This window comes from Delphinapterus leucas, chromosome 18, assembly GCF_059928025.1.
Source record: "Delphinapterus leucas isolate spDelLeu-1000000601 "Yukka" chromosome 18, BTC_Dleu_Yukka2, whole genome shotgun sequence".
NCBI classification, from domain to species: Eukaryota; Metazoa; Chordata; class Mammalia; order Artiodactyla; family Monodontidae; genus Delphinapterus; species Delphinapterus leucas.
Genome location: NC_143146.1, coordinates 13146271 through 13169782, shown reverse-complemented (window position 1 = coordinate 13169782; position 23512 = coordinate 13146271). Strand labels below are relative to the sequence as shown.

Below are 23512 nucleotides of genomic sequence, written 5' to 3'. Positions count from 1 at the left end.
ACTGTTTTCTGCTTCGTGAACCAACACTCCAAACAAACTTTGTCCGTCAGTCATAGTCACGTTGGCATAGTGAGGAGCTGGGTGCTCGTTGTAAGACAAGTGCGTACATATATGAACACTAACTAGACAGTTAAGACAATTTTTAAGTTTATTTTAGAAGAGCTGGAGATGAGAACATAACTTTTCAATGATTAATCAGTTTACACACAATACTGATGGCATGAAACTTTTCTCAGTGGTCTTGCATTAAAGAGCTTAATGTTTGCATAAACTCTACTTGTTCTTGCTCTCAAATGGCCATCAACCAGTGTCGGCATACTGCCCCCTTCAGGGAGGAAGGATATAAACAGAGTGTTGGGTGGTTGGAGGCCTCCCAGAGGTACAGCCATTTGAAAAGGCCACTCTTTTTTTTTTTTTTTTTTTTGCAGTACGCGGGCTTCTCACTGTTGTGGCCTCTCCCGTTGTGGAGCACAGGCTCCGGACGCGCAGGCTCAGCGGCCATGGCTCACGGGCCCAGCCGCTCCGCGCCATGCGGGATCTTCCCGGACCGAGGCGCGAACCCGTGTTCCCTGCATTGGCAGGCGGACTCTCAACCACTGCGCCACCAGGGAAGCCCTGAAAAGGCCACTCTTGATGACATTGTTCATTCCTCAGGCTACCCTGAGTACATCATCTGGTTTTACGGAAAGAAATACTTGGACACTTATGGAGGAAGGGACTATTAGGGGGAAGAAGATGTGTTGTGTCGCTCTCATCCGCACATCCTGTTAAAATCATAAGTACTGAAGCTTTTCTAGATCGTACTGACTAGCTTCTAACAATCCCATAAATATTTCCTTTGAATAAGTACCACTGCTTTGATCTGTTCCCTCTTCTCCAAAGGTGGCCGGCCGTATGTCTCTTTACCTGGGACAGTTCAGGTTTACACCTGTTGCCTTGGTACATTTATTTACAGTGCCCCTTTCCATCTCAAAAGTGTCTCTTGGCAAAAATTATATGGTCCCTCTAGGCACTTACCTTAAGTTCCCTGTTTTTAGAATTATGTCAATTTCAATCCCATTTTTACTTGTATTTTTGTGATATCCAGTCTGTATAAACAGTCTCTTCCTTTGACTTGGCCAACATCCTTCTGTATTACATTTCTGGATTGGGGGCAGCAGATCCTCATGAACTGGAAATTTTATTCAGTTTAAAAGATGACATCTTTTGGACTTCCCTGGTGGCACATTGGTTAAGAATCTGCCTGCCATTGCAGGGGACATGGGTTCGAGCCCTGGTCCAGGAAGATCCCACATGCCTCAAAGCAACTCAGCGTTTGCGCCACAGCTACTGAAGCCCGCGTGCCTAGAGCCCGTGCTCCGCAACAAGAGAAGCCACCACAATGAGAAGCCCACGCACTGCAACTAGAGAAAGCCTGCGCACCGCAAGGAAGACCCGACGCAGCCAAAAATTAATTAATTAATTTTTTTTAAAAAGGTGACATCTTTTTTACTAAACATGCTAGACTAAAGATGGCTGTGGATTGTTTGACATGACTCCCAGAGAGAGGTGGGATCTGTTTCCCCTTCCCTTGAATCTGGGCCGACCTGTAACTACTTTCACCAAGAAAGTATGGTGGAAGTGATGCTAAGCAAGTTTGGGGCCTAGTCTCTAAGAGGACAAAGCACCTTCCACCGTGGTCTTTTGGAGCCCTAAGCTGCCATGTGAGAAGTCCAGCTACCCTCCTGGAGAACACATGAAAAGGCCCTGAGACTGTGTGGAGAGAGAGACGGAGGTACCCTTCTAGCTGTGGCCACCAGCGGGCCAGGCCGGAGGTGAAGCCAGCTTTGAGACTCCTCCCAGGCCAGCCCTAGCTGAACACCACTGAGTGAGCCCAGCCAGTGCCACGTGGAGCAGAAGAATCGGCCACCTGAGCTCTGCCCAAGTTCCTGACTCACACCACCACGAAACAATAAAATGGTTATGTTAAGCCATTAGTTTGGGGCTAGTTTTTTAAGCAGTAATAGTTATCTGGAGCAATAAAACATTTTTAGGTGAACATGCTGATATTTTAGAAATTATTTTGATAAGAGTACTATTGATCCTTCGGATTTCTCTGTTAAGATCTTTAAAGAATGTGTAATGAGGATGAGTGACAAGTGAGTGAAAGGATGTATTTTAGCTCTTAAAAGGTGGCAGATTGACGCAGGCATCTACCAACTGACTTCACACTGTATCTGTCCCGTGTCATTTTACCGTTCACACCCACATGTGATTAACTGCACTTTGAAGATCATATCTAATTTTATTAGAATATAACATATTAAAGTTTAGTTTCAGCAGAAAAATCTGCGTATGTGTATACACTTCGGAACTGCTTGTAACAGTAGTCTGTACTGCCCATCCCCATTCACTCTACCCACAGTGTATATCCTTTCTAAAAGTAGTTGACATATACCATCTAATTTATGTTAACAAAGAAAGCTTCTTCCATGTAAGTATTTGGTGGTAGTCCGCTTCAGTTTTGATATCCAGCTCCTGGCACAAAGAAAGCATCCAGTAAATGTTGAGTTAGGAATAAAGGTCCCTTCGGTTCATTACCTTATGGATTTTGACCATTTTCTTTCCGAATATCTGGAGAACCCTTATATTGCAAATCAATTTAAGCATTTCGGCATCTAATGGAAAGCATGATAAAGGATAAAAAATAAAGCATTCTAGATGGTGTACATCCAAAATGCTTTTTTAGCCTGGTGACCATGGATATGTTTGCATTGTTTCTGTGACATTTTCACTGTGGGCTACATACAAAAACTGTCATATTTGAAGATAATCACTTCATTGACTCATTCTATTTTGTACGGCTATAAGCGTCAAGAATTGATTCCAGCACCGGAGATACAGCTACATAAAAAAGCATTCATGGGGCTTCCCTGGTGACGCAGTGGTTGAGAGTCCGCCTGCCGATGCAGGGGACACGGGTTCGTGCTCCGGTCCGAGAAGATCCCACGTGCCGCGGAGCGGCTGGGCCCGTGAGCCATGGCCGCTGAGCCTGCGCGTCCGGAGCCTGTGCTCTGCAACAGGAGAGGCCACAGCAGTGAGAGGCCCGCGTACTGCAAGAAAAAAAAAAAAAACATTCATGGCCCTTTGCCTTCCTGAGGTCCCAGATCTAACTTTAAAGGTGACACAGCTGTTTTAAAGCAGAAGCAAGACTTTATCTCAGAACACCTAATTCTCTTCAGTTTTGTTTGGTTTCCATTTTCTTTTTTATTATCCCACATTGTTTTATAGGACGTCAGAGCCATGGTTCATATCTAGTAACTTGACTTAGCAGTGCTTGGAGCAAGAAGACGAACAGAGTAAGGAAAGATACTTCTGTTCAGAGAAGATGGTAAATGGTCAGCTTCTGATATCAGAGGCAATAGTATCTATCCTGTTTTTCTTACATTGTTCCCATAAGAACTAATGGTCTTTAGAGTAGAAAGTTAGGTTTGGCCGTCCTGCCAGGGAATGGAAGCTGGAGATAGGAAATAAGATAACTATGTAACAGTTTTTGTTACCATGTAACAATAGTATTTTACAGTATCCATAATAATTCAATGGATAATTCATGTACACTGCTTAGGGCAGTGTCTGGCACCTCCTAAGCCCTCTACAGATGCTATTATTAGTAAAGTCATCACCGTCATCTTCCATAACATAATACCTAAGGATCAGTAATGTTTGTTTCACAGATAAGGAACATGAGGCTCAGAGAGGTCACATGACATATCTGAGGGAGCACAGCCAGACTTTCTAGGTCCACTAAATCGACATCCAGTTCTCTCCCCTTTGCGGTGCAGTCCATCATGATTTTAGCCAGTGACCACATGGTGGTTGACCTTGACTGTTAACGTAGAGATAGCCTTTATCAAGTGCTTGTAGAGCCATCACATATTTTTCTTAGGTCGTGGTTTGGGGGGATGGGGAGAGAACCGTGTGCAGGGCTTTAAAATAACCACTGTGGAAGTGGCATATAGGATAGAATAGAGGGGTGAGAAATTGGAGGTGGGACCAGTTAGGAGACTATTGCACAGCTCAGGTATGACTTGTTTTGGAAATGAAAGGGGTTTTGTAGCGGGAATGAAAATGAAGGGACAGATTTTCTCACATCCAATAATTCTCACCCTGCCTGTCCCCTGTAATCACTACTGTTCCAGACCTATTGTTACAGTCTCTCATCCCAAACCTGATTACTTTAGAGACTAGTGAAGACTTGCTTACCACCCTTTCTCCCTCACTCTCACAGTGACTTCTTATAACTGTTTCTAACTTCTTTTAATTCGCTGTTGACTTGAATCCTGTCAAAATATCGGTAGCTCGTCATTCTCCATTGGCTGCTGTTGGGCACCATAATCTCTGCCAATAATGGTAGTTTCCAGCTCCTTTCTTCGTTGTGCATTTGTTTTGTTTTGCCTTTGCCATCTGTCACCTGTTACTTCTCCCGCTTCAAATGAAAAAAAAACTTTTTAATAGACATCCCCAGTCAAACTTATGCCAGTTGGACCAACCAGTTACAACCTGTCATGCATAATTGATATGCTTGTCCCCTGAGCTGCTTATTGCTGGAGAGAAGGAGAGCTAATTCTGCTGGTCTGATAACCTGCATTTTCTAGAGATTCAGCGTGTTTTTAGTTTTGTTTGGTGCTGTTTGTATTTAGTGATTTGGAAATAAATATTTTAAGATCTTACTACAACAGTAGGAAAATACCCCAGGAAAAATACTCTTCTGGTCATAATTTAAAAGTTTCTAAAAAGTCTTAGCTCTTTCTAGCTTTGATGCATCTTTAAATCTTTTTCAGTCAGCGGTAACTTTTAAGAAGTACTTGTAACTGAACTTTAACTGTGTATCAGATATATATGAATTTTCATTCATCAGCATTTTTGCCAAGAATTTGAAATGAGGGGATGCTGAGAAGGTATATCCTATAATTTGATATAAATTTAGATAACAGTTCAAATAACTTGCATTTTCCTGAGCAATTGACTCAGTTTAGTCTTTTCAAGTACAATAGTTGGACCTATTTTTTAATGCAGAGGTTTTTAGATTTCGACTCTCACTGAAGATAAAAAGCATGTTTTATGTCTGAAGACCTTTGTTCCTTAGATGGATGACAGCTGTGTGTTTTTCAAATAGGTGTCCAAACTTGAATTTTCCCTGCTATTTAAATTATGTAAGAAGATGCATACTTTGTTGACAGATTATTTGATGACTGAATATACATTAAAATGCAGATTGAAATTTAACTACATGTTAAAATATCAAATGTGGACCAACAACTGCTTTCCTCTGCCTTATTTTGGTTATCTTGGATATTGTGCTTCTTTTTAAAAAAAAAAAAGGGAATCAACTGGTTTATTCAGATATTTTTGCAATTAGTTTCTAAATAACAAGGTTTAAGGCTTCCAGTTGCAAACATTTCCTCACCTATGACACATTACTGGGGCAGATTATCTTCATTTCTAATAAATAAAAAGCCAGATTGAATGTGGTCATGATTATATTTTCTGTTTCTAACATGGATATTTGAAGTTCTCTGCCATACTGTGGCATCTTGATATGCCTGAAAAGAATTGTGGTCAGATGGATGCAATTTATAGATCTGATGGTGAAGAAAATGTTCAGAGTTATTATCGTTTTTATTTCCAAAAACATATACTTTAGTATAGTACTCCTTATGCTTTCAGTCTTTAGCCAGTCTTGAATATAAAATAAACAGCATAGGACGTGGACAGAAATTTAAAATGGATTAGCAGTATTCAGCTGAATAATATACTAACTGATCGACTTTATCATGCACTTTGTGTGACTTGCACCCCATAACCAACATGCATGCTCACTCCATTTGTCTTGAAGTTTATTTTACCATTCCTATTGCAATGAGGAAATCATTTAGATAATTATCTCATTTATTGATTTTTTTCTGTTTCAATTTATTTATTTATTTATTTATTTATTTATTTATTTATTTATTTATTTATTTTATGTAGTGAAGTACACAAATTAAGATTAGACAGCTAGATGCATACTCCAGGTAGCCAAGTCCTGGATGAAGATGTGGGACAAACATTTCAAGCAACACAGCAGGTTCCCTCATGTTTCATCCCTGTCACTTCCATGCTCAAAGACCAGCACAGATCAGTTTTGTCTGTTATTAAGCTTCTGGCCTTTATCATTCAACATCCTCTTTGTCAGATTCATCCATGTTGCTTGTAGCAGTAGCTGATTCTTCACTGAGGTACAGTAGTCCCCTTGTATGTAGTCCTCTTGTACGATTTCATTATTTATTCTGTTGATAAGTATTTGGGTAGTTTCTAGATCACGGCTATCATTATTAACACTACTATGAACATTCTAGTACATATCTTCTGGTGCATATATGTACACTGTCCCTTGGTGTATACCTCGGAGTAGAATTATTGGGTCATAAATGCATAGGCTCAGCATTAGTAAATACAGTTGACCCTTGAACAACATGGATTTGAACTGTGCAGGTTCACTTATATGCAGATATTTTTCAAAAGTAAATACTGCAGTGCTACACAGTCCATGGTTTGTTGAAGCCCTAGTTAGTTGTGGAGGAACCGTGGATACGGAGGGCCAACTATAAGCTATAAGCAGATTAACCCCCAAGTTGTTAAAGGGTCAACTGTACTGCCAAATGATTTTCCAAAGTAGTTGTACCGATTTGCTCTTCCCCCAATAAGAGTTTCAGTTGTTCCACATCCTGGTCAACATTTGATATAGTCAGTCTTTTAAAATTTTAGCTTAGCTGATAAGATTTTAGTGGTACCTCATTTTGATTTTAGTTTTTATTTCCCTGGTGTATAATGATGAATACCTTTTTGTATGCTTAATGACTATTTGCATATCTTTTAAAAAATACCTGCTCAAGTGTTTTGTCCACCTAAAAATTGTATTGTCTTCTTACATTTTGTAGAAATTCTTTATACATTTTGGATAGAAGTCCTTTGTCAGATATATGTATTGCAGATACCTTTTCCCAATCTTGCCTTACCTTTTGACTTGCTTAATAGTTTCTTTTAATGAGCATAAATTCTTAATTTTAATCAAGTCTACTTTATTAATCTTTTTTGGTTCTTTTCTGTGTCCTAATTAATATATCTTGTCCACTCTAAGGTTATGAAGATTCATCCTCCATATTTCTTTCTAGAAGGTATATTGACTTTCATTCTATGATTCATCTGTAATTTGTGTTAGTGGTATAAGATGGGGGGGGTTCAAGGTTTCTTTGGGTTTTGGTTTTTGGTTTTTGGTTTTTACCACATGCCTGTCCAGTTGACCTAGTGCTATTTATTTAAAAGACCGTTTCCCCAATGAATTGTAGATGCACCTTTGTCATAAATCAGGCAAATCTGTATGTGTAGGTCTGTTTCTAGACCCTCTATTCTGTTCCATTTTTCTATTTCTTCTTATGTGTAAACCACACCATCTTAATTATTATAGCTTTATAAGTCTTGATATCTGGTATCTAATACTCAAGCTTTGTTTTAATTCTTCAGATTTGCTTTGGCTATTCTAGTTATTTTGCTTTTCCATAGAATTCTTTGCATTTCCAAAAATCATCTGTCAGTTACCCCATACGCACAAAATTATCAAAAATCTGCTGTCATTTTGATTGGAATTACGTGGAATCCATAAATCAATTTGTGGAGAACTGACGTGTTAATGTTGGGTTTTCCAATCAGTGAATAGTACATTCCTCCATTTATTTAGGTCTTCTTTAATTTCTCTAAGCACTGTTTTGTAATTTTCATTGTAAAAGCCTTTTAAATCTTTGATTAAATTTATTTCTGGTATTTGATAATTTTTCAACAAAAAGCTGGAGCAGTTAGGCATGTATAACCTAAACCTCACATCTTAACACAAACTAACTTAAAATTGATCTGACTTAAACGTAAAATGCAAAACTATAAAACTTTTAGAGAAAATCTTCATGATCTAGGGCTAGACAGAGTTCTTCACTTGACATTAAAACCATATTGCATAGGATAATAATTGATAAATTGATATTTAAATGATCTATTTCATATGAGATGAGTTGTGATAGTTTGTACTTTTCAAGGAATTGGCTGAGTCACCTTCAATTGCCTTTGGACAAATTGGGTACCATTCACCTTTTCCCTAGTTGAGGCCAGAGCAATGACTGCTTTTACCAGTTCGCCCTCCTCTTCGCTTTTGCCTCACCCCGTGAAACAGAATTTTCCAGACAATTTTTTTAATGGTCTGAGGAGAGCATAATGCTGAAAAGGCCATATGGAGAAGTATAACTTTTTCTTTCTTAGGAGGGCCTAAGAAGAGGGGACAGTGTTGGAGTTTTTATTTATTTATACTGTCCCTCCAATCAAAAAAGTATTTGAAGCTTCTTGTTGATCGATGTAATATTTTTCTAAGATTTTTAAAGACTTAAAAAGTAATAATTTGGAAAGAGCTAAAAATACATCTATAGTGTTGGGTAATTATCATTCACAAACTTTTAGAAATAATCAGAATATCCAAGTGTATGGTAGAAGCAGAAGGCAGAAACATTACTCTTTGTCTATTGGTAGGAATTTGAGAGTATGTAGAAAGACCTTCAACAAGGTGAAATTTGAGTGCCAAATGATTTTTATCTTACATAGTAAAAGAAAAGTTCGTATCTAGAAACAGCATACATCTTTAACAAGACTCCCAGGTAATCAGTAAAGGATAGGTAGAAAGCCAGGAATAATATTAAGGTAAACATGAAGTAAGTAGGGTATTTAGAAAATTAAACGTATATAGGAAAAGGAAGTAGCCACTTCTACAGGAAAATCATCATCGAATTTTAAGCTAAGAGGGGATTGTTTTTAATGTTTATTAAGAACTCCATGGTATACTAAAAGTTTCTTTGTAAGAAGTAGTGATTTGATAACCAAGACAATTTTAAACATGATCACAGTACAAGTGTATTAGAAACAGGGTAATAGGAGGTATATGGTAGTTCCCCTTGGGGTCTTAGGTTCTTAGTCATGAGATAAAACTATACTTGTAGGGCTTCCCTGGTGGCGCAGTGGTTGAGAGTCCGCCTGCCGAGGCAGGGGACACGGGTTCGTGCCTCGGTCCAGGAAGATCCCACGTGCCGCGGAGCAGCTGGGCCTGTGAGCCATGACCGCTGAGCCTGCGCGTCCGGAGCCTGTGCTCCGCAACGGGAGAGGCCACAACAGTGAGAGGCCCACGTACCGAAGAAGAAAAAAAAAATTATACTTGTAAAAGCAATAGTTTACCTATGAATCTTACTGATTTCTCTTTTTTGTCAGACCACACTACCTGCTGTCTTCTTCAACCAGTCCATTATCATGTCTTTGTTGGTGCTGCCTCCGAAATATATTTTAAGTTTTATTTCTTAATACTGTCATTGCCATCATCCCAAGTCATCATTGACTTTTGCCTGGAACAGTACAGTCATCTCCTGTCTTCCTGCTACTATTGTGCCCCTAAAGAACATTTTCTGTACCTTAACCACACTGATCTCTTAACACATAGAACCACCTAATTTTTTTTGTTAAAAGACCTTCAGTGACTTTCTCCTATTCTTACAATAGTGGCCATAGGTCCTTCTTCAGTCATCCCTCATGCTTTTCTTCCCCCTTGCTCTTTACCCTGTAATCGTTCCAATCTCCTTTTTGTTCCCTGAATAAGCCTAGCACTCTTCTACAACCTATCCTTTATATTTTCTTCTGGCTAAAATGTTTGATTCCTGGTTTACTCCCATGGCTGACTCAACTCTCTGTCTTCAAGTTTCTGCTTAGAATTCATCTCCCAGAGATGCCTTCTTTGATCACCTCATGTAATATTGGCCTGCCCAAGTTACTGTACATTAATCAATATTGTTTTTCTTTGAAACAGCTGTCACAGTCTTTAGTTACATTGGTTGTTTGTTTATAGTGTTACCTTCAACTTGAGTGTAAACTCCAAGGATTTTATTTGTCTTATATCTCCAGTCCTTCACACAATGCCTAGTAGATACTCAAGAAATAAATTAATGAAAACCTGTGAACCCCAAATTCTTAATGATATAAAATGTAAATAAGAGTTCAGCCAAATGAGCTATTTATAAAAGGAAGATTTTAAAAAGAGATGAAATTTGACCTCAATTTCGAATGGTAGTTAGAATTTTGATTGGCAGGGACTTCTGTCGTTAGAGGACCATCATGAACAAGGAAACAGAACTTAGAACAGAAGATTCTCTTTGGAAAGTTGTAGGAGATAAAGTTGAATTAGATATGAAGGGCTAGAGTTTGGAAACCTGAAGAAGCTAAACAGAGGGGTTTAGGTATAATATGATCAGTAGTGGAGAGCTGCTGTCACCCCCCGAGAAGAGCAGCATGAATGACATCATATAAGTAAATGTTTTCAAGGAATTGATGCATTTCATCTAAGTTTTTATTTCAGGAGCATATTCTCTTTCATGTCTGTAGGGTGTGTAGTTAAGTTTCCTCTTTCTGGTATTGTTAATTTGTGTCATCTTTTTTTCTTGATCAATCTGGCTAAAAGTTTATCAGTTTTATTGGTCTTTTCAGAGAACCAGATTTTTAATTTTGTTGATTTTCTATATTGTTTTTCTGTTTTCAATTTCTTTTATTTTTGTTCTTTATTATTTCATCCTTCTGCTTAATTTGGATTTATTTTGTGCTTTTTCTCATTTCTTAAGGTAGTAGCACAGATCATTGATTTAAGACCTTTCTTCTTTTCAAATATAAACATTTAATGCTATAATTTCTCTCTGTGCAGTGCTTTAACTACATCCCACAGATTTTGATATGTTCTATTTTCATTTTCATTCAAATAAGTGTTTTCTTATTTTATAATGATGTCTTCTTTGACCCATGGATTATTTTGAAGTATATGGTTCAGTTTCTAAATATCTGGAGATTTTTCTTGATATCTTTTTATTACTGATTTCTAGTTTAATTCCACTATGGTCCGAGAATATATTTTGTATCATTTCAGCTCTTTTACATTTGTTACAGTTTTTATAGCCAAAAATATGGTGTGTCTTAGTGAATATTGCAGGGGCACTTGACAAGAATTATGTATTCTGCTTTTATGGTGTAGAGTGTTCTATAAATATTAATTAGATAAAGTTGGTTGATATCCTTCTGCATTGCTACACAGTTCTCACAGTTGCGATCATCTTCCTAGCATAGTGGGCAGAGAAAAAATAAGGAAAAAAACTAAAGATTTCTCTCATTCTCTTTGGACCTTAAGGAGCCCTTTTTTCAGTTCCTCTAACCAGAAATTTCTAATGAAGTCTTAGCTGTTGGCATTGCCCACTACCCCAGCTCTGCTAGGGGCCCACTGTAGGTGAGTTGTGAAAGGAAAAACAAGAAAAAAGGGAGGTTTTGGCTTCCCTGGTGGCTCAGTGGTTAAGAATCCGCCTGCCAATGCAGGGGACACGGGTTTGAGCCCTGGTCCAGGAAGATCCCACATGCCGCAGAGCAACTAAGCCTGAGCACCACTACTGAGCCTGCGCTCTAGAGCCCGCAAGCCACAACTACTGAGCCTGTGAGCCACAACTACTGAGCCCACGTGCCACAACGACTGAAGCACACACACCTAGAGCCCATGCTCCGCAACAAAGAGAAGCCACCGCAATGAGAAGCATGCACACTGCAATGAAGAGTAGCCCCCACTCGCCGCAGCTAGAGAAAGCCCGCATGCAACAATGAAGACCCAACGCAACCAAAAATAAAATAAATATATATATTTTTTAAAAACCCTTAAAAAATGAAAAGAAAAGGAAAAAGGGAGGTTTCCCCACCCACACACATACTCCAGCTCACAGAGATCCCTTTACCCTGATCTTCTGGGTAGAAAGACAGAATTTCTCCCAGAGTTCTGGCTGTGTGCATACCACTGAGTGCCCACCCTCAGCTCAAGGCCACAAGAGAAAAGAGGAAAAACTAGGAAATTCAACCTCCGTATGGGTCTTCTCTCTAAGAATTGGCTCTCCTCCCCAATCTGCCTGCTTTTCTTTACTTTTCAGAGTTGTTTGGTAGTTGCTGTTTGTATTTTGTCCTGAGTTTTTACCTGTGATTAGTGGGATATAAAGACTTTAGTAGACTTAAGCCAACTTGGCTACCCTAGTCCTCAAGTAGCTCTTTTTAAAAGACTTTATTTCTTGGACTTTCCTGGTAATGCAGTGGTTAAGAATCCGCCTGCCAATGCAGGCGACACGGGTTCGATCGCTGCTCCGGAAGATCCCACATGCCGTGGAGCAACTAAGCCCGTGCGCCGCAACTACTGAGCCTACGCTCTAGAGCCCGCGTGCCGCAACTACTGAGCCCGCATGCTGCAACTACTGAAGCCCGCAAGCCTAGAGCCCACGCTCCACAACTAGAGAAGCCACCGCAATAAGAAGCCCACGCACCGCAACCAGAGAAAAGCCCACACGCCACAACGAAGACCCAACGCAGCCAAAAAAATAAATAAAAATAAAAATAAAATAACAGAATAAAAAAATAAAAGACTTTCTTCAGAGTAGTTTAAGGTTCACAGCAAAATCGAGGTGATGCGGAGATTTCCTGTATAGCCCCTGAGCCTACCCGTGCATAGCCTTTCCCATAAGCAATATCCCCCACCAGACTGGTACATTGGTTAAACTGATGAACCTACATTGACACATCATAATCACCCAAAGTCAGCAGTTTACCTTCGTACACTCTTGGTGGTGTACGTTGTGGATTTGGGCAAATGTTTAATAGCATGTATTCATCGTGGTGGTATCATAAAGAATATTTTCACTGCCCTGAAGATCCTCTGTGCTCCACCTCTTCACCCCTTCCTCCCCACCCCCACCAACTCCTGGCAACCACTGATCTTTTAACTGTCTCCATAGTTTTGCCTTTTCCAAAATGTCATATAATTCAAACCGTACAGTATGTAGCCATTTCAGACTGGTTTCCTTTACTTAATGCGCCTTTAAGTTTCCTACCTGTCTTTTCATGGCTTGACAGGTCATTTCTTGTTAACGCTGAATGATATTTCATTGTCTGGATGTACCACAGTTTATCCATTCACCTACTGAAGGATATCTTGGTTGCTTCCAAGTTTTGGCAATTATGAATAAAGCTGCTATGTACATATGCAGGTTTTATATATTCATAATTATTCACTTTTGGGGGTAAATACCAAGGATTGCTGGATTGTATGATAAGAGTATGTGTAGTTTTCTACGAAACCACTGAACTGTCCTCCAAGTGGCTGTACCATTTTGCATTCCCACCAGGAATGAATGAGAGTTCCTGTTGCTCCTATCTATCATTTGGTGTTGTCAGCGTTCTAGATTTTGTCCATTCTAGTAGGTGTATAGTGGTATCTCTGTTTTAATTTGAATTTCTCTGACAACATATGATGTGCAGCATCTTTTCACATGCTTATTTGCCATCTGTATATCTTCTTCATTGAGAAGTCTATTAAGGTCTTTCGGCCTTTTTTTTTTTTTTTTTTGCAGTACGCAGGCCTCTCACTGTTGTGGCCTCTCCCGTTGCGGAGCACAGGCTCCAGACGCGCAGGCTCAGCGGCCATGGCTCACGGGCCCAGCCGCTCCTCGGCATGTGGGATCTTCCCGGACCAGGGCACGAACTCACGTCCCCTGCATCGGCAGGCGGACTCTCAACCACTGCGCCACCAGGGAAGCCCTCGCTCAATTTTTTATTTGGGTTGTTTGTTTCTTGTTGAGTTTTAAGACTTCTTTGTATATTTTGGATAACAATCCTTTATCAGATGTCTTTTGCAAATATTTTCTCCCTCAAATGGTTTTTTAATACAACATTCAAAATGCCTGAGTTGAGGGGCTTCCCTGGTGGCGCAATGGTTGAGAGTCTGCCTGCCGATGCAGGGGACACGGGTTCATGCCCCGGTCAGGGAAGATCCCACATGCCACGGAGCGGCTGGGCCCGTGAGCCATGACTGCTGAGCCTGCGCGTCCGGAGCCTGTGCTCCGCAACGGGAGAGGCCACAACAGTGAGAGGCCCGCGTACCGCCAAAAAAAAAAAAAAAAAAAAAGCCTGAGTTGCATTGTCATGATCAGTTTGGTCCCTCACCATCAACCTGTTCTTCTGATACAGTGTCAGCTCTTAATTTCTATTAAAACAGATTATTTTTATCTACATCGGTTTGGAGTATCCGTGATAGCTTTGAGTATCTTTTTAGTATTATGCTCCTAACTTAATTTTTACATTACATTTACAGATTTCTCTCTGTTCTTCAGTATGCAGTCTGAAACCAAGAGAAAGTTGCCGCATAGAATTGTGGTTTCCTTTCATTACTCGAGCTAAATTACCAGAAGTGCTCTTTTAAGATGAAATATTTAGTCACCTCAAAACAAATCAGTTTAGAGGAAGACGGAAGCCTTATTTAGCTTATGTTTTCCATCCTTACGAGAAGTATTGATGTTTTATGCTGGCAGGCTGTGGTAGGAGCCTTCAACTCCTAGCCAAAAACCGTTCTCTTTCTCCAGAACTGCCATAATACTTTATTGAAAGATTAAAAATATCAATCCCAAGGGTGGGGAAACAGGCACTCTTAAGCACTGTTGGTTGTAGTATAAATTTCTGGATGTCAGTTGAGATTGCATGTATGTGTGCATGGCAATCTGGTTATCTAATCTAGAAATGTGATTTTTCTGGTTTAAATGGTATGCCATACACATACACACACACACACACACACACACACACACACACACACACACACACACACACACTATGCATACCTTTGAGAAAGAAGTTATACCTCTAGGTGTAGTTCATCAGATTGCTGTTTGTTAGTGAAAAAAATGAGTAGGGGGGAACTCTCCATGCACAAATGGAGAAGGAGTCATTAAATTACGGTATGTTTATCGTAGAGACTCTATAAAATGGAATACTGTTTAGCCATTAATATGATGTATATCACTTATTGATATACAAAGTCCATGATAAGTGAAAATCGAAGCTGATATAATCTTTCATAAAAATTTACATTTATATAGATATGTATAGGAAAATAGTGAAACGATATACATGAAAATAGTTATAGCAATTATTCTCATAGAGGTGAGATTAAGAATGTTTTTCAGTTTCCTCTTTACCTATTTAAATATTGCCATGGGTTTTTTAAAATCATTATGTGTTACTTATTTGACCAGGGAGATGGAGAAGAAACGCTATTTTCATTTTGGAGAAAAGATTTCTATGTTCTCAAGCGTAAAAGGAGGGACAAGGTGTTACAGATCACAGCTCATTAGATAGGGGTAAACTTTTTAGCACTGACTTTTTAACACTAACATTTAACAGAACTGACAGGAAGGACAAAATGGGTTGGCTGAGATATGATTTCCACATCACTAAAGATGCTGAAATATAACCATTTGGTAAGGTTGTCATGGAAATGATTAAAGCATCAGGTGTTCTGACATTTTGCCTTGAGACCCTCTTGGTAGGTGAGATTTTTAACAACGGGTGGAAGGTTGAACAAGGGGACCTTGTAAGTAAAAATCTTTCCGATTCTCATTTCTGAATTTAAAGAGAATTATATTTCAACCTGCTCTTGAAAAAGTGACTGAGAAGACAGCAGCCTGGTAAAATTCATGTGAAGCATAGCCTTCTTTTAATATGCTACAATGCAACACCCTCAAAAGGAAGTTAAAGGAACTGAGTATAGTGCTATCTGTCTACAACTTACCACTGGTGAATAAATGCAGGGAAGAAGGAATTGATCCTGGACTTGCCACAGTACAAAACCATGAACTATACACATACAGTATTGTTTGGGGTCACAACGTAGTAGATCAGGTCAGTGATTCCTAAGCCCTGCTGAACCTCACAATTAGTGTTCAGAACTTATAGATGTAGATAGGTTTTTTTTTTTTTTTTTTTTTTTGCGTACACGGGCCTCTCACTGTTGTGGCCTCTCCCGTTGCGGAGCACAGGCTCCGGACACACAGGCTCAGGGGCCCAGCTGCTCCGTGGCATGTGGGATCTTCCCAGACCGGGGCACGAACCCATGTCCCCTGCATCGGCAGGCGGACTCTCAACCACTGCGCCACCAGGGAAGCCCTAGATAGGTACTTTTTAATAGGGTCTTGAGTCCTGATCCCACAAATTCAGATTCAGTAGCTCTGGAGTCGGGCCTGGGAATCAGTATTTTTAGTTCTCAAGCTATTTTGGTGATCAGCCGAGTTTGACACAACCAGAATAAAATATACGTACACATATACCCATATCAAGATAGTTACATAAAGACTGTTGACAAACATCAAATGCTTTGAACTATTCATATTTACAAAGCTGCCTTCACTGAGAAGCCATCAACATTCTACAGCTAAGTGATACTCACACCAGTATTTCTGATGTTTCATTCAATGCATTAAGCAGAGCTGCTCAAAAGAACTAATTTTATTTATTAATATATTAATAATTATTAATAATGTATAATATAGTATTATATATATTAATATATCATGCTCATGATACAGTAAACAACACGAACATTCATGTTAATAAAACAAGAGTTCTCAGAATATCAACAAAAATCAAAGTGAGACGCAGAAGCCACTGCATGATCCCACTCTCAAAGGAAGCATCAAGGAAGTTATGCTGAGGTTGATGAGAAACCAGCTGACGTTTAAGATGTGGACAGCGTGCTACTCTGCTCTTACTAACGTTAACAATAATACATAAATTAAGTATTTTTGGAATTTTGCATCTTCACCTTTGTTCCCAAGTGATGTGTTTAGAAAAGAGAAAAAATGAAGACAACTCACGAAACTATTATAAATATAGAGCATGAAATGAAAGCACTGCCGTCACCTGCCAACCAAGTACCTAGTCTTCCTAGATAATCTAGTTGGCCCTGTCATAGGCGTCACGTTTGTCTTCTGAGGCCACTTTTGCCACCCAGGTTGTAAAGTTCTGTTTAGCCTGAAGTGAACAGGTTTTCTGTGCTGCAGGGTTTCTGGCTGCAGGAGGGGCAGGAGGCTATACAGATGGGCCCCCAGCCATCACACACACTCCCACCAGCCTTCACACTGCCTGGCCTGAGTCCTACCTGGCATGCTCTTCCCCAGATACCTGCTTGGCAAACTCCCTTACACCTTTGCTCACCTGCCACCATCCCAACAAGGCCTACTCTGCTCATCTGGTTTAAAGTAGCACCTGTGCTCCCAGCCCCATCCCTGTTCTGCAGGTTTTTTCCATTGCACCTAACACCATTTAGTAAGCCAATAATTTACGTATTTACTTGGATGTATTATCGATGACCGTCTCCTCTGCTAGACTCTAGGGCAGAGCTCTTTGTTTTATTCACTGATGTATCATAAGTGCCTAGAATAGTATCTAGCACATAGTAGGCCCTTAAATAAACGTGTTAAATGGATGAATAAATATACAACACATTGACCGTTTATCACTAGTTACTTACGCAGCGGCAGGCAGTTTTCCGTAGAGCCTTCAGTGCTCGCACAGCTAAAAGCATCCCACGTTTCTGTGTTTGAACAGTGGTGTCAGTGCGATGGAGCTGCCGGGGCCCCGAGTGCATCTCCACCTTCCTGGGAGGCGGAATGCACTGAGCACCCGCTCCACTCGCCAAGTTGGAAAGCGCTTCTGCCTGGGGACTTCGCCCCATTGAGTCTGACGCGGTTACCCCTGCATGTTGGGCTTACTCCTGAGGCGTCCATCTGCATCTCTTGTGAAGCTCAGCCCGTTGGGTGCTGTTCTTAGAGCAGTGCTGGGCTCTCAGCAGTCACTCAGTAAGTGATACGTGTTGTCTTGGGAGTGACCTGCTGTTTCTGTGCTGACTTTCAACTTCAGGGCTTAAGAACCCCTTAGAAATTAGCTAGTCCAGCTCATTTTATAGTCCAAGAAACCACGGAACGTAGAGATTAAGTTAATTTTCTAAATTCACAGCACTGGCGAGAGGCAGTTCTGGAACTGGAGTCCTGGTCTGGGCGTTTTCGGTTTGTTTGCTTCTTAATATACGGTATAGCCACAGTGCAGAGCAGAGCCAGTTTCCTCACAGCCTCACTTTACTCTGTCAAGCTCATCCTTTGCTGCTGTCCCATTTCTTTCTCACTCATCTTCCTGAAGGAGGATCCAGGTTTCTCCAGATCTTTCCTCCACACAGAGGACCAATTCTGTCATCCCAAGCCAGCGCCTTTTCCGATCCCCTTCCCCACAGGTACCCACATTAGGAGAAGGCTCTTCCGCTTTTCCTGTTCCCTGTGGTTACGATGCTCAGCCTGGGCGGGGTAGAGTAGAAGAGGCTGTTGTCAGGGCGCTGCTTTATCCCTGTGACTCCAGGCCTGCCTCTGGCCCTCGTCCTCACCGCCCAGGTTGGCGCGCCCTCCCTCGCACTCCTCACCCCCGCCCACCAGTTCCCCCTCCTTCTTCACACTTCCTGAGGCCGTGGTCTCATATCAGCGGGCAGGAGGGGAAAGAACGCCACCCTTCGTTTATCCGGCACTTGGTTTTTCCTAGGTTCTCTCACGTGACCGTTACAGCAACCTTGTGTGTTAAGTGGGAACAGATGTTCTTACTCCTGCTTTACTGACGAGGAAATGAAATACGGGCGAGTAGAGTGACTGATTTGCCCAGCCTTGCAGCCTCTCAGTGGCCCGACTGGAAGCTGAGCCTCCAGATCCTGTCTCACATATTTATGTTAACCGAAAGAGCCACGAAATTGATCACCGTCGGGTGTTCTGAAATGTACATAATACCGTTTTTTCTTAAACATCTTATTCAGTCTTTTAAAGCCTTCTGAGAATATTAATCTGGATTTCTCTAGCATCTTTAGCATCTTGGTTTTAGGAAAGACCACTGAACTCAGTGTGTGATATAATGGACAAGGTCTCTGATACGACTAAGTGGACATTTCGGTTTAACAATCATTAAATACTGTTGCAAGTGGACCTATGTTTGCAGTGTTCTAGTTATTACCCTTTTGAGAATCTGTTAGATTTATTCAGATTCTATCATACGATGGTTAATGATTTGGTTTTTCTACACATTTTGAAAATCCACATATTTGTAGTTTTTAATTAAAAGTAAGAAATATTTCTTTATGTATAAAGCATATTATACTGTATATTTAAACTAAAAAGTATTCCTTAAAACAGTTATCACTTGATTAATAATAGAAAGGGATGCTTATCACTTTCCCTTTTGTTAAGTATTGTAAACAGAGATTGAAATTAATTTTAACTTAAATTTAATCGATAAATTTTACTTAATTTTATTAACGTTTATGTAACTTCACTTCTAGACAAAGTGTTTTAAACACACAGTGATGTATAGCCTCTTATAAGAAAAACAAAATGCAGTTATACCTTTGCAAGTAAAACAGATTAGGAGCTGACCTTGTCCTGACAGGACTGGCCGTGTCAGCTCCTTGCCAAGCTTCTCTGTACAGCAGGCCAAGAGGGCTTGTATGCAAAGCACTGATTTATAGTGTTTGTAATGCAGCTTCATTCTCACTGCCGTTGTCCTCCCAGAGGCCAAGGAGTACACATAATTGTTTGTATGTGAGGGTACTAGAAGATGTGAAAAACTCCTGTGTCATATGTTCAGAGCTCTCAGTATGATCTGAGATCAGAAAGCCTAGGCATCGCTGAAATACAGTAAATGCGTGGAAAGTCCTTTGATAAAAACTGGAATTGTCCAGATCCATTTCTAGCAAAATGATAATATCCAAATCTTAGATTTACCTTTGATATTGTTATCCCCACTGTCCCCACTCATTTTTAAGTTGCTTGTGTATTTCAGATTTCTAAGGGGCACACTGCCTGGAGTGTGCCCTGTTGTTGAGACCATTCTCAGTTTGATCTTGTGCCAAAGAAAAAAAGAGAGACTCTGTTGGGAATATAGTTTGCTTTATAAATTAGGGTGAGTAGAGATGAACCATCTTGCCAGGATGATGAAGTTGTGGAAGTACTGTCACTAACATTAGCTGCCAGCCTGTTACTCAGTTTCCTGAATGATAAAAACGCTCTACAAATCCTGCCTTAGTAAATCCTGACTGTGTAGCTTTCTCTTCTAACGGATTAGCTGTATCCAGTCACATTTGTTATCACTTGTGTGCAGGTTTGCAGTTTGCTTCCTTTATAAATTAGAGATGCATTCTGCTTAGGAGTAAGTACAGACACAGGTATTGATTTATCCTAAAATCACAAAAAGCCTTTAAAATGATATATAAAGTACAAATGTATTAGCAACATTGCTTAGAACAAACATAAACACAAATAGTAAATAAATATACACAGTAGCACCCTGTATTTTTACACCATGAGTAATCATTGTAGAGAGAATCATCTTTAGTACCAAAATGATTTAGGACCTCTTTGTTCTTTTCATATTATCTGTTGTCTATTAGATTAGTTTTTTCCAAACATCGTTACTTATAGACACCTTACCTGAGTCCATCTGACTCCTATAACAAAAATACAATAGACTGCCTGACTTAAACAACAGAAATTTATTCCTCCCAGTTCTAGAGGCTGGGGAGTCCAAGGTCAAGGCTCTGGAAGATTCAGTGTCGGGTGTGGGCCCACTTCCCTAGTTCATACACTGTCATCTTTTCACTATGTCTTTACTTGGCTGTAGGGGCAAAGGAGCTCTCTGGGCTCTTTTTTATAAGGGCACAAATTCCATTCATGATCTAATCACTTCCCAAAGGCCCAACCTAAATACCGTCACCATCACTTTGGGGATTAGGTTTCAACATATGAATTTTGGTTGGACACACATTTAGTCTGTAGCACACTGATTCTAGTTAGGAAGGAAAAGAAGTGGTAACATCAAATAAAGCTAATGATCGGAATGTTTAAGTCCTTGTCAGGCTGAAAAGAACCGTGATTGTCTTTCAACAGGCTAATCTATAACAGTTTGTGTAAAGGGATAGAGTATAGTTGTGTTTGGTGGGTTTCATCCTAATGAGTTCTACTAGCTTTTTTCTTATTTAGGAACTATTAGAACATGATCAGTTTTGTATACTTCTAGAACATAGTAAAATGCTGAAATTATATAAAATTATAAATTATTCGTTTAGTCACAAGAGCTAGTACCTCATCACCTGAATTTTTGTAAGCATCTCTTATAATGAAAAAAGTGTAAATTAATCCACAAAAAGGGATTTATTCTGAGATTCTGAGAATAATTTTCCAAGTATATCTGGAAAGGTAAATTGATTTTAAAAGATGTATAATTGATTAATTTAAAACATCATTTTGAAAAACCCATTTATGACCTACTATGAGAGCTGCTTCTAAATGCCTTCTGGCAATGTCAAACCAACTGGAGCAAATAATTTTTCATGTAACTAAAAAGTATATTTGTAGTAGAATATAGAGAATAAAGAGAAAATACACTTTACCTGTTTAACTTTGTGCTAACTTCTCCAACATCTGTGTGTTTTGTTTATTCTCTCGTAGGTATGAGAAAGTGCCAGTCATCTTGGTCGGAAACAAAGTAGATCTGGAAAGTGAGAGAGAAGTGTCCTCCAATGAAGGCAGAGCCCTTGCAGAAGAGTGGGGCTGCCCCTTCATGGAGACGTCTGCCAAGAGTAAAACAATGGTGGACGAACTCTTTGCAGAAATTGTGAGGCAAATGAACTATGCCGCGCAGCCCGACAAGGATGACCCGTGCTGTTCTGCATGTAACATCCAGTAGCATTCACACGTGGCTGTCCTGGTCAAGAGCTGCCCTGAATCGTAGGCGATACCAACCTCGTCTGCTCAGCAGTGGAGCTTGCAGGATGTGTGGTGTGAATCTCCAGTGAAATAGCCGTCCTTGTTCAGAGTGGAGCAGTGATGGTCAGTTGATGTCTCTGAGTAACATATGGGTTCAGTAACTCCAGTCTTCGCCGTGGTCCTCAGTCTTCTCTAGGCACCTGCAGCTTCAGGCATAGCCAAGTCGATCTACAGAGTGTTCTCCTTTGAAAGCTATCATTGCATTGTCGCTGAGTTGACAGAAGCAACCATGGTATATGTTAAAAATAATCATGGGCAAGAAACCAGAAGAATTCCTGTGACCACTTACAATTAAAATATTTTGTCTTCTGTTAAAAAAAAAATTAAGGAGAAATATTTTCCTACAAGAGTACTGAATTTCAGGAACTGAGATAGTGCTTCTAACCAATGTATCACGTCAAGTAAGATAACAACAGCTGACCTGCCAACAGCATTACAGGGAGAGATTCTTTGCTCAGCTGACATATTTGTTTTTCAAAATCGATGCTTAATTGTAGATGTTATCCTAATTTGTGACACGGAACTAACTCACACATCAGTCCTTGATAGAGCAAAAGTCACAACAGGTTGTGTAAAAATACAGCCTAGTGTTAGAATGTGCCATCACCTGCTTTGCCCAGAAAGTGGAGACTCTTACAAGGGTTTGAGCCGAATTAAAACCCCAAACCCACCCTCTGTTAACTAAGCAGGGATGGTCTTTATTACTTTACTGAACAAGAAGGAAGCAACTGTGACGGAAAGAGATTGTGTAGCCTTACTAACGAGAAGTGTTCTAGTAGATTAACTAGTACCATCATGTAAGGAAAACGAAGCCATGTTGCATCCACATGTTCCCGTTTGCAGAAACCTCACAAGACAGTACAGATATCTTGCATTTTTACGTTCGTTAAAGCAGCAAATTCCTTCTTGCCTTTAAGGGCTATGGTTGTGGTGTGATTCTTGGCTAACCTGCTTTCGAAATCAAGTTTTCTATAGCAGAGCTTTATCGCAGGCATTTAAAAAATTGAATAACCATGAGAAATAATTTGGGCTTAAAAGTAGAACATAAATTATAGAGTGGAAGTTAAGAGACAAAAAAAAAAAAAAACCCTTTAATTTTCCTGGAGAATTATATAAAGATTTTCTTATAACAATTTTGCCCTGATTACTGAAGTGGCAAATAAAGCTAGAGTGAATATTTTGTTTTGAAAAGGTGCTCAAGTTCTGACATTTTTGGTTTTCATAGCCGTAAAGTATTTATCATTTGCATGACTAAAGGCACACGAAAAACCTATTCATACGTTTTACAATCAAGCGCAGAAGGGTTTTCAACTAACTTCAGAGTTACAAATGCTGAAGAGAGTATCTTGAGCTGATCCTCTGGAGATAAATTTGGCCTTCAGAACTGCAGTATCACTGAGCCTGTGATCGACATACCGCCCCACATGTTGTTGGTTTCACGCTCTTGTGCAAGTAAGCTCGGGTCTTATGTGTGTAACTGAGCGAAGAGTGTATGTTTGCGTGTGCACGTATGTTCATTGTTCCTACGAATTTGGCACAAGTCAGAGATAATTGCCTATAATGAGAATCTGTACTGCAGGATATAGTGTATCAAAACCATTTTTTTCTTTCAAATTATTTGTTTTTATACATTATTGAAATCATTGGTAGCCCCCCAAGTGTTTAGTAACCTGACATTAAGGTTAGAGGAGAGAAAAAAGGTGGATAGTCCTTTTTGTAGATGAGAA

General features: G+C 39.9%; 1 protein-coding gene across 3 annotated transcripts in view; it reads left to right on the top strand.

The window, feature by feature from the left end:
• RAP2A (RAP2A, member of RAS oncogene family) overlaps positions 1 to 22648 on the top strand; it is a 39008-nt gene extending 16360 nt beyond the window's left edge. Inside the window, exons 3-4 of one of the 3 annotated variants that reach the window (XM_089899416.1) lie at positions 19804 to 19923; positions 21468 to 22648. In XM_089899416.1, coding sequence (XP_089755542.1) covers positions 19804 to 19923; positions 21468 to 21705 — 358 coding nt within the window. In that variant the 3' untranslated portion in view covers positions 21706 to 22648. The other 2 variants (XM_022576913.3, XM_089899417.1) reach the window with 2 other exon arrangements.
• The last annotated feature ends 864 nt before the right edge of the window (positions 22649 to 23512 follow it).